Source organism: Micropterus salmoides, unplaced genomic scaffold (assembly GCF_014851395.1).
Source record: "Micropterus salmoides isolate LMB-PRFRI ecotype aquatic unplaced genomic scaffold, ASM1485139v1 Ms_hic_scaffold_17, whole genome shotgun sequence".
Classification (NCBI taxonomy): Eukaryota; Metazoa; Chordata; class Actinopteri; order Centrarchiformes; family Centrarchidae; genus Micropterus; species Micropterus salmoides.
The window spans coordinates 10,750,612-10,762,434 of NW_024040817.1; the positions used below are offsets into that span (position 1 = coordinate 10,750,612).

General features: G+C 40.6%; 1 protein-coding gene across 1 annotated transcript; it reads right to left on the bottom strand.

The window, feature by feature from the left end:
• Nucleotides 1-247: 247 nt before the first annotated feature.
• Nucleotides 248-11,236, bottom strand: sall3b (spalt-like transcription factor 3b). Its single transcript, XM_038725890.1, has 4 exons — nucleotides 10,130-11,236; nucleotides 2,711-5,674; nucleotides 2,213-2,556; nucleotides 248-1,089 (listed from the first exon to the last, which is right to left on the bottom strand). Exons 1-4 carry the CDS (start codon nucleotides 10,209-10,211, stop codon nucleotides 697-699), a joined length of 3,783 nt encoding a protein of 1,260 aa, XP_038581818.1. The 5' UTR covers nucleotides 10,212-11,236; the 3' UTR covers nucleotides 248-696.
• Nucleotides 11,237-11,823: the final 587 nt, after the last annotated feature.

The window sequence follows — 11,823 nt, forward strand, 5'->3', positions numbered from 1 at the left end:
CATTTTGTATTAAACATTATACTGCAGTTGTTGCAGTAAAAATTATGCTTTCTTGCTTACATAATGCATAAGCTCAAGAGAGAGGTAACATCTGGAAAAGTAGTTACAGAGATTAAGCTAAATGAAATGAAAGAGACTGTTGAATTTTTTTGTAATTTCTGGGAAGTAGTGGGCGAAATAGCATCAAGACAAATAAGCTCTTTACAGTGGTTAAACAGAGAGAGGTAGTGAATTGAACATACAGACAGTTTGTTCTAGCTTTTATTCGGTCCAACTGTTGTTCAAAAATGACAATTTCTCATCATCACATTGACAATAGCTCACTGCAACTTGTAATTGTGGGTATTTATGAGCATATTTTGTGCTTTGCACCAGCTATCAGTTCTGGGCAGCTGTCCGGAGGAGATAGCGCACTCGTTGCATTATTGATTTGAACAGATGTTCCCTTCTTCAGAGCAGCCCTTCCTCAAAGCACCGTAGGCATTCTCAGGTACAAGTTAAACAACTTATTTAATAGAAAAAAACATTCACAAATGGCAGCAAAGCAAAATGTGAATACCCTACTATTCTCTGTCAATTGATAAAAAGTTTTTTTTTAAGTATATATACAATACATAATAACAAACAAGGTGTTTTACAAATATTTTAACGTCCATAATAGATTGCATAAGTATCAAGTCCCCATTCAGCTTTTTTTCAATTGATTCCAATTTCTTTGCTGTCATCTATCAGCATAGAAAAATGCCTATTATTTCCCAGGTCCATGCCTGTCTTGGTTCGACTTGTTATTGGACTTCCTGCAGTGCTCACTCGGTCCATGCCTGCAGTCAGAGGGTGAAGCTGAGAGATGCCTCTGTTCTGAATCACTGAGATCTCGTTGTTCTTTGTGGCCAGGCTGTTGGCGATAGCTGTCGCATAGCGGTTCCAAAATCCAGGGTCTACATTCATTGCTCGAGCTGCCAGGTCCTTCTGAAACATTTCCCCAAACTTCACGGCCTCTCCACCCAGAAGGGCCATGGGGTTTTCTACCGACAGCCGCCGGCCTCTCCTGGCTGGTGCATTGTTCCACATGTGAGTTCCCATATGAACCTGAAAATAACATTTAAGATATTAGATTTGGTGGATGCTTTGATTTCAAAAAGCAAACATGTTTAGCATGGACGGTCCCAAATACCAAACCCTCTATACTCTCTTAACGCATCCATTCTAAATACTACTATACTGACAGGCTTATTGAAAAAAAGAGAATATCAAAAAATTTCATACATATTTTTTGACTTGGAAAGAAATCCCATGTGCTTACAAGATCTTAAAATACCATAGCTCCACTAGCATAGGTTTTCAAATACTGATTTAGAGCTGAAACGATTAGTTGATTCATAGATTAGTAGCTCAACAGAAAATCAATCAACAACAATTTTTATAATCGGTTATTCGAGTTTTGGGCTTTTCAAATGTAAAGACTTTAAGCTTTTCTTTGTCTTGTATGATAGTACACTGAAATATATTGGTTTTGGCAGACTCATCGATAGGGAAAATAATTTTAATTTGCAGCCCTATAGGCCTACTGATTTTTTTGAGAATCAAGTGACATAACATGTTGCAGGCATGTTGTATACATGAAAAAAAGTCTTCAGGGTCTTCCTCAGATTTAAAAACATTTTTGGGGCGAAGAGAAAGGAACTAAAACAGCCATAATAGGACAGATGTGGTGGTAAAATATGGACAGGGCATTATAAATTCATGTTGAATCGTATGTGGATTTAGAACAGACTTTTGTTTCAAATTTACATACAAGTGTAAATGTATTCTTATAAGAATAAATAAGTTGTAATGTAAAAAGTGTACAAATTCTATAGAATTTGTACATTTTTGATTAAAGGGGAATGTTCTGCATTTACAACTGGCTGTACTTTCTCTTGTCCATCTGCATTTTTATGTTCCCCTACAATTACAGGTAGGTTATGTCAATGCCATTTACACTGCCATGCAATAAAATCCAGTCCCTGGAAGTATGGTTTTATCCATATACAACACAATAGACCCACTACACTTATGTACTGGAAACACACAAACAAAACTGTGGATGACCCTCCATAATCATATGACAATATGTAATATTTCACAAAAGGGACGTATTTTTCACAAAATATGTCAACAAAGCTATAAGCTTGAATGCAGACAGCACAACAGAAAAACAGCCATTCTCTACCTTCAGATTGCCTTTCGTGGTGAAAGCTCTGCCGCAGACGGAGCAGACGAACGGTTTCTCTCCGGTATGTGTGCGCTCATGGATCTGTAGGGCGCTGGCTGACGAGAAGTTCTTCCCACAGGCGTTGCAGTTGTGCTGCTTTGGGGTTCGACGAGGGGGAGCAGGGCCAAGCAAGGAGGTCACCGCTGGGCTGCTGACTGATGCATAAGTCGGAGGGATGTGGACGCTAAATGGTGGGTGCTGCCCTTCAGACAGGTTGTTTGGTTGACTGTGACCGTTCACCTCGGTTTTTATCATGCCTGATGATGTGCTGGTAACCAGGCTGGGAATGCTTTGACCTGCAGCTGAAATGAAAGTGCAGAGGTGAAGTTTTTCTCCCTTATAATGTAGTTTTATTTAAATGTTCTATAGATTATTCAGACATGAAAAATTTTAAAAATATTTGAACAACACATTGAACTTTAGTAGGCTCAATTTAATACAATATTGTAAATGTACCTCTTTCTCTGCTCAGTTGGAAAGACATACTGAAAGGAGTCTCCTCTTTCACACATAACTTGCTGGTGTGTATTCCCCTCAGCTCTTGGGCCACTGCGGCTGTTGATGCAGAGGTAGGAGACTCAGATTGCTCTCTCTTCACTGAGGCTGCCAAAGCCTCTTGGGATTCTGGCCTGTTGTTCACTGCAGGTGATTTGATCATCATGCCTTCTGAGTTACTTTGAATAGGAGACGCTGATAGACGAGGGGAACAGGAGGATTCGGACAGGTTTGGGCTGTTTGCGCTGCAGTTCTCCACCCTTGTCTCTGATAGGGAGCATTTAACATTGAGTTGGTTGCTGTCATTAAAACCATTTGTTAGGAATTTTATACCGAAGGAGTTTAGGCTTACAGTGGAGTCAATCATCCTCATTTGGTTCTCCAGAGCAGCTATACTTGAAACAATGGCGGAGGACTTAGGAGGGGAATTACAATCAGAGATCAAGGGTTTAGATGAATTTGCACCTTGCTCCATATTCTCTACCTCCTCTTCCTCATTGTCATCATCCATTGAAATATCATCAATGAGGTCATTGCTATTGCTGCTGAGGCTGTCAAAGTTCCTCTCGCTGACAGAGATATCGCTGTCTATCTCCTGCAGCCCGTCCACCAGAGTTGAGTCTGGAATCTGCCCGACCATGTGCATACGAATATGCTGCTGAAGGACAACAGCATTGTTGAACTTCTTTTGGCAAATAGGACATGAGTGTTGTACTTGAACAGGAGGATTTTCTCTGTGAACACCAATGTGAGCCTTTAGGTTGCCTTTGGTGGTGAAAGCTCTGCCACATACTTTACATTTAAAGGGCCTCTCCCCAGTGTGAATGCGGTAATGCATCTTTAGTGCACTCTGACAGCTGAGGACGCGGTGACAGAGGATGCACTGGTTGGGGTCTATGATCTTTTTGTCAATGTTCTCCACCAGCTGCTGAAGCTTTGAGGTTTCAGATGTTTGCATAGAGTCTAGGAGACCACCGGTTGGGAACTTAGTTTCATCTGAGTTGAGCGAGAGGGGCGGAGAGTTGGAGACGGGGGATGCTGAAGTGACAGGTTCAGGTGTGGTGGCCACAGATGGGATCATACTGCTTGCTGCTTCTGTTACTGGGTTGGCTCTCAGTCTCACGGAGCAGTTTTGGGGCAGGTGTACTCCCTCTGTTTTCAGTATATTGGATGCTTCTGTCTCACGATTAGACTGTGGAGACTCTGAAACAGGAGAGAAATGAGCCTCACTGCCTCTGTGGTTAGGTGACAAAGATACACATTCAAAGGGAGCTGGCTGGTAGGGAGATTTAACAGATGGTGTTACACTTACAGGGTCATTTGAGCCTCCGATACTAGTAATAGTGGAGGAAAGCGGAAGACCCATGGTGGCTGGCAGAGTTGCTACAACAGGTTTGCTATCCAGCCATGAGGAGACAGGTTTTTCTGGAGGGATGGACATTCCATAGGGAATCCCAGAACTTGTTGGCACATTGTCTAGATATTCTGGCACCGGGTAGGGGTTCATCTGAACATGAGGATACTTGTCTTTATGCCTCTGAAAGTGCACTTTTAAGTTCCCTTTTGTGGAAAAGCGATTGCCGCAGATGTTGCATTTGAAGGGCCGCTCTCCTGTATGGGAGCGCAGGTGGATCTGCAGAGCGCTGTCGCTGCCAAACACTTTGGCACAGAACCTGCATTTATGCTTGAAGAAGGGCTCATCTGGGCTGGGCTTCGTTTCGAACAAGGACACGTTAGGCATCTTCCCTTTCCTGTGCTTCATCAGGGCAGCAAGAGGGTCAAGTGCATTAGCTGTGGCGGCAATGCTAGCCAAGGGATTGGGGAAAATGACACTGCTGGGGGGGCTCTGAGGTAGAAATGGCAGGCTGGAGGATGAGCTGAGGAGGCCGCTCTGCCCCAGGGATAGTGGGCTGGAGGAGCTTGGTGTCTGAGTACAGCTAATGGTGCTGGCGTTTGAGCCTGTGTAAGGAGGCAGTAATGTGGGGATGCTGCTACTGCAGCTGGAGAAAGATGGGGTTGAATTTTCTGAGGAAGCTGAGGTACATGTTACATCTCTAAAGGTGGACTGTCCGCATACAGTTTCTGATTTTTCAAGCGCAGAAGATAAAGAAACAGCAGCTTGCCCGTTGATGTTTGAGGGCATCGTTCCTGAAAGGGGCAGGATGGGAGGAGGGATGAAGCCTTGAGAAGGGAAAGGGTTATGTGCCAGAGACAGAGATCTGGAGACTGGGTTTAACGCTGTCTGTGTTGGTTGTCTGTTCATGATGGCTACCTGGCTGCAGATCTGCTCAATAAGCTGCAGCTGGTGGACCTGTTGTTGCTGCAGAGCCAGCAGGTGTTCCAGGATCACTGGGATGGCTGCTGAAGCTGCCTTCCCTCCAGTGCCGCTGCTGTTGATCCCCTGGGAGAACTGGGCAACAGCCACCCTGGTGCCGTGAAGGATCTCCAGTGTCACGTTTGTACTCGGCATGCTGTAGCTGCCAGCAGCTGACATCTGGGGGGAAGTGGACTCAGCTGAATCTGGAGGCTGAGGGCTAGAGGTTGTGGTGTATTTGTCCTGTGGGCAATGCTCAAGCTCCATGGCTTCATCCCGCTCTCTGCCTTCCTCTAAATTGTCCAGACAGTCGTTTTCATTCACCAGCGTCTCTCCCAGCTCAAAGCCAGCGTCTGTGGACTCTGCTGCAGACGAGTCACTCGACGCCACACTAGGAACCGGAGAGGATTCGATAGGAGATTCCTCAGGAACTGGCATCCCCTCATTGTCCTTCACGATCAGCACCAAGGGGTCCTCAGTGCAGACCCTCTGATGCTCACTCAGTTCAGTCCAAGTGAAGAACTCGGCACAGCATTTGTCACAGATGTGTGTTTCCTCACTGCTGTAGCAGCTTCCATTGTTCTCCTCTCTGTCCATGCTCCCCACAGTGCCTAAAAGAGAAAAAGACAGATTGAGAATGTAAAATGAATCATTTACTTTCCATATATATCCAACCAGAGGGGCAAATTTTCTTTTATCATATTGTAAATAAGCCCCCCCCCCACACACACACACACACACACACAGAGTCCACCTTTTCGATCTCATGTTGTGTGGACAAGCATAATTCAAACACACTAAACTTTAAATTCCACAAGTGTCCAAAGATAACAAACATGTCAAGTTGAATTACGAGGAGGTTTTATAAAATGATGTAAAACACATCTCGGATCAGATCATTTGCTTTAAAAGAAAACATCTTAGATTTCTATATTTCACTCAATACAATATAGATTATATACATACTGTATATTTAACATTGTCATACAGTGTGGTAGAATATATCTTCCAGCTGTGAAGCTACTTAAGAGAAAATTGAAGGGGAATTCCAAGTTTTAACCGCAAATAACAGCCACTTATTTTTCTCTATTTATATCTGACATTAGATTATAGAAGAGATAAAGTTTTCTAAACTATGTAAATGTTTACAGATGTTACGAGGGCTTGTGCAGTAGTATACTTTTTACATATATATTTATGGATACCACTTTCGATCTTAAAATTCAACAGATCCCATAATAACTGCTGACATAGGCTTTGCACTCACACACCCTCTTTTCAGATGTTAATAATCTGTCCAAAAAATCAATAAAGTTCAATGAAGTTATCTGACCTTTCAATTGCGCATTCACACAGATAATGAAATTCCACACAGTACATTGATTATTTTGTGCATTCATACATTTCAGCAATGTGTGTAATCTTTATACAAACTATTGCTACCACATTTTGTTCAAAAACTAAAACATTTTTGATGTTGTCTAACCTGAGAAGAATACCTGAAGTGTTTTCAGATAGTGTGAAGTCAGCTAACAATCACTCATTTAACTGTAAAATACTTCCCTGTGTTCAAGGTGTGTTTAAATGCAGTAAATCACAGACATTTGATACTTTGAAACATGTGTTATAAATGGATTATTTATTAGCGATCATGCTCAAATAAACTTCTTTTTTTTTTTTCAATTTCCAGAAGAAAACTGTTGTAATTCTGCATCAACAACACCAAACAATTGATAGTGTATTAATAATAATGATATTGCTCAATCTATAATATTATAGTTTCAATAGACAGTATAATGTCGTTTCTGTAACAGTAAATACATAAATGACATGTGCAAAGTTTGCAACTTTTACATGTAATCAAGCTCTATATTTACAGGAAATTAAAAGTAGAAGACACCAATAAATACCCAGAATGTCCTGATAGGACATTACATTTGGATTAATTTATTACATTTAGTTATATTTGTAAAATAAATGTTGTGTATGCAACACATACATATCTAACACATTTCAGCGAAACTCTTTTTTCTTCTGTTTGACAGTTATCTTTTGACATCCTAGTTTCCATTTGTCCTCTTTCAGTAGCTGATGTGTGATATTCTTTGAGAAAAGAATTTACACTTTAGAATCACAGTTGCATCTGTTCAGGCTTTGCCCCATTAGGAAACAGACAGCAATACCAGATGGAAAGATTTGGGGAAATCAATAGTAAATTATTGTTACATACACTCGGGTTTCCATACACCAATTTAAGAATAACAATTTAAATGGACCGAAAGTAAAAAGATGGATATTATTAGGTTTGTGTATGATTATGCAATTAGCTTTTTTTACCGGCACTAATTTACTTATTTTATAAAAAATAATTTCCATTTTGCCACAGTCATGAATCATAAAATAAGACACAGCTGTGTGTGTGTGTGTGTGTGTGTGTATGGTTGTGTGTGTGTATGTGTGTGTTGTGTGTGTTGCCGACATATGTGCTGCACCTTTGTTCTTAAACACAGTAAATGTGGACATAAAGCAGTTTAAACATGCATCTGTTAGTGCCGACTTTAACGTGTGTATATGTGCCCTCATGTTTGCACGTATTTGTGTGTGTGTGTTTGTGTACGTGTTTCTGAGTTTACTCAATACACTCCAATTATCACTATGTTTCACCACCTGAAAGAATGAATCCCAATATGCCCAAGCTAAACACAGACTGAGACATCTGGTGTATTTACCATTATACCAGTACACTCAACAAATCCTCATGCAAACACACAGTGCAATCTCTGTATTAATAGATAATATGTTTGTTAATACATTACAGGTTATAGCTTCCAACTGTCTCACATATGAGATACTAAAAACTGATTTTAACTTCTTTTTTCAGTTTAGAAAAAAGAGTGCAACCACAGTTGAGTGAGTAAAATCTATTTAAAAGTCAAACTCTTCAGTAAAAAATCAGAGTCCCTGGCTCACCAAGTGGGTGGTCCGGAGATCACCAAGGCGATTCAGCAAACACAGGCGCGAAAACACTTTCAGTGTTAGCTCAGGATTTTGTCTGCGCTTTGTAAGATTTACTTCCAGGAAAAACAAAGAAAAGATTAATTCTGATTTAAAGCTCTGAATAGATTTCCAAATAGAATAACACTGATAGAAATTTATTTTAAAATGTCACCCTCACTCAATCCACAATGGTAAGAGCAGAAAACAGATTTATGTCTGTTTCTTCCTGTGTAGTTTGGCGATGAGAGGAGAAAAAGAAATCATGAAGCTGCAGTTGAAAAGCAAACAGACTCTCTGCCCAGCGTTAATGCCTCTTTGCCTCTCTGTGTGACCTCTGGGCTGCAGAGGTCAATGGTTCAGATGTACTAATTGTATTATGATCCAGACATGAAGCACTTGCCCCTTGCAGGGTGAGGCTGACAAAGGTTAAGTCAGCAGGCTCAATCAAAGCCTATCTCAGAGTGGCAGAGCCCCCCGCCTGGCTGTGGGAGGGCCTCTTCCACACTCAACACCTTTTCACAGCCACAAATAATTATTACGTGACAAGTAACTTTACTGAAAAATATGGAGCAAGAAATGTGATGATGATTTGAATTGATATTTGAAATTGCCTTGGTCTTTTGGAGGCCTTTTGCTTTTGAGAATAAACAGAGGCTGGGGCTATAAATGATAAACAAAGTCGATATTGATACAAATAAATACAATTCACAATACATGTGAAATGAATCATATTACATTAGATTAATTTAGATTAATAAATTTATGAACTGTCAGTAAAGGCTGGTGGGAAACCCATTGTCTCAAAGATTTTACTCCAAAATGACATCAAAAGAGTGCTGGTCAAATTGCATTTAAAATTCCGCCAATTATGGATAAACACATATCGAATCATAGTTGAAAGGTTAATTTATGGTTAAAATATTGGTGCTGACATGATTAAGCGCTCAGCTGTTAGAGTTGATTAAAAGGTTCAAATACCATCAAGGATTTCCTGCACATACATGGGGACACAATTAAATTGTTGACTTAAATAATAAAATATTAGAAATGATGTTAGGCCTCTGGTGTATCATACCATAGTCTGGCAATATGATATGAGATCTAATGAGATCTAGTTACACATAATGTGTAAAAGGCTGAACATTTTTAATAATTATTTTATACACTCTGTCAGAAAAACGTTAAGGTTAAGAAATACTGAATGTTGAAAGCCATTTAAACTTTATTATTATTATTTATTAAATAATTTGTACAGTAAAATACAGTCTCCATGCAAGTAAATATACTGTTATGATCATACAAGTAAATTAGTTTTTTTCATTTCAGATTACTTTATCCTGGTTTGTAATCTTATTAATAGTTGACAGGAAGGCCTTGAGCCAAAACACAGAATAACCTCAAACATAATCTGCAGAAATAACCCCTTTTCGTCAAGAGGCTAATATTTCCATGAGTTAATTTTGATGGATTCTGCAGGTACAGTAGTGCACAACAGCTCCTGTTTCTAGTTACCCCCCTAAAACTGTCAAGAATACATGAAATAAAATTATGAATAGCTTTTACTTGGTTTCATTCATGAAATGTTTGTACTCTGTACCATTATCCAGTTAATACGATTGGATCAGATTTAAAAAAATAAAAAAAATAATTAAAAAATAATTGAAATAGGCATATGCACCATTAAATTCCATTCTCGTGATGAAATCATAAACTTTTTAAGACTTTTATAGACTTTTTGACTAACAAGGTTTAATTTGACAGACTTCAAAACTGAAATCATGTTAAAATTTAAAAACTAAATAATAAGGAGTCAGGCATAAACAAGAAAGAGAAGAGAGATTAAATCAGTTTGTCGTCCCTTTAATTTGCGATATAGACCTTCTTCACCTTTTTAGATGTTTTAAGACATTATGGACAATTTTGTCATATTCCTGAACTTAAATATGTTCTTTGCAATAAAACCCTTTAAACTGAGCTGTCTTGAAACGATAGTTGTTCTTGTTTCTACCGGTGGTCTATTAGCAGCAGCTCAAGTAAACCCTGCAAAAGTCGTTGAAATGGACACGTACCATTTTTGCAGAGGAGTCTGGTCTGTGTCGGTGCTTCATCTGATTTAAGGTGCTGCGGCTTAGCTTGCTTGCGGCGGGACATGTTGATCTTTCTGTGCGACTCGCGGCTGCCTTTCGCCGACTCATCTACAAGCAGCGAATGGGACCCTTCAGAGGGAGCGGGGTCGCTGAAATAAGCGAACGGTCGCTGGTGCTGATGCCTGTGTGCAGATTGCGCATGTCAGTGTAATTGTGATGGAGGAAGGATAATGCTTTTACGACTCTTGCTGCCCTTCGCTGGGTGATTGGCTGCGGTCCAGCCAACTCACGCTAGATATGGAAATGAGGGATGGGGTTTAATAATTATTAGTTCACTTCCTGTCCGGTGCGGCTGCTTTTACGCACAACTCCGGGGATCTCCAACATGGTTTAGTCCGACCTGAACTCATTTGTGTGTCTCATGCGTTTTGGAGAAGTCTTGGGTTTAACTTTGTCAGCAAACGCTGCATCTCGGTTTTGTCCATTCAGATTTAAGTTTGACTTGTTTCCTTTCTGCGCTCTTGGGTGAGTTTGCGTCAAAAGCGCTGACTTCTCAGGCTGTGGATGGATGGCTGTCCCGATTGAATCTGTCGCCTCACACACTCTTAAAACAGCAGATCAATACAGCAGGAGCAGTTATATTTCCACATAAGGATAGGCTGTGGGTTGAGTCTCCTAAAACTGCGTAAAGTCCAGAATCGATGCGTTAGAAGACGTAATGTCTTGGTAAGGTGGTATGGTCTTGCGTAAAAGGCGAAAACCTCGCAGATCAGATATCGTCGGAGTAAATAAGTACGTTGAGTCAAGCTTCGTGCGTAAAAAACTCGCTCAGGTTGCAGATAGGTCCGATCTCAAACTGGTGGCTGTCGGAAGTGGTTTGTCCAAGGCACCGACTCTCCTTGCTGCCTCCGCCTCCGGTCCATCATTAGATGCCCTTCAGCCTGCTGCGATAGGCTACTGCCAGGATACCACAGGAGGTGTTGGAGCCCTTGCTTCATTTGTTACGACCTCCCACAATTTGGCGCCATGAAAGACTGAAAATGTTGGAAAAGGAATCGTCCTTTGAATGATGCCCAGGGATGTGTAAAGTGTAAACCCACCTGAGCTCAGTTTATAATCTTACGGAGTAGATTTTAATGAGAATAGGGTGTTGAAATAAAAAGGTCCTACTAGACCTCCATTTTTGTAGTCTTTGTTACAGTTTTGGTGGTTGGTTGACATTCACCAACTACAGGTCATATAGCGTTGAATTAAAACTCCTATTTGTCACTACAGCTGTCACCAACAGAGTGGTAAATGTATGAAGTGTAGAATAAAATCTATGTTGATGTTATTGTTTGATCCCTTCAGCTATTTCAAAGCTGAGAGAAGAATGAAGCATACTTTATCAATGCAGTAATCCCTTTTCACCAGTCATTGTCCCAAAACTTGTAATTATGTGGTATTAAAAGATGCAGCTGGGGGAGGACAGAATCAGCTGTTGATAATTGCAAGTACTACACAACAGCCTGGTATTGATCGGCATGTCTCCTATTCCCCTGCTATGGAGAGATAAGGAGGCCCCACTCCTGCCAGAATATAATTTCTTCTGACCTATCAGGTTTCTACAGACTTATGATGAATAGCCAGAGTGACCAAGAGCGCTTATCTGGAAACTCAACCCTCCTTGATTCGAT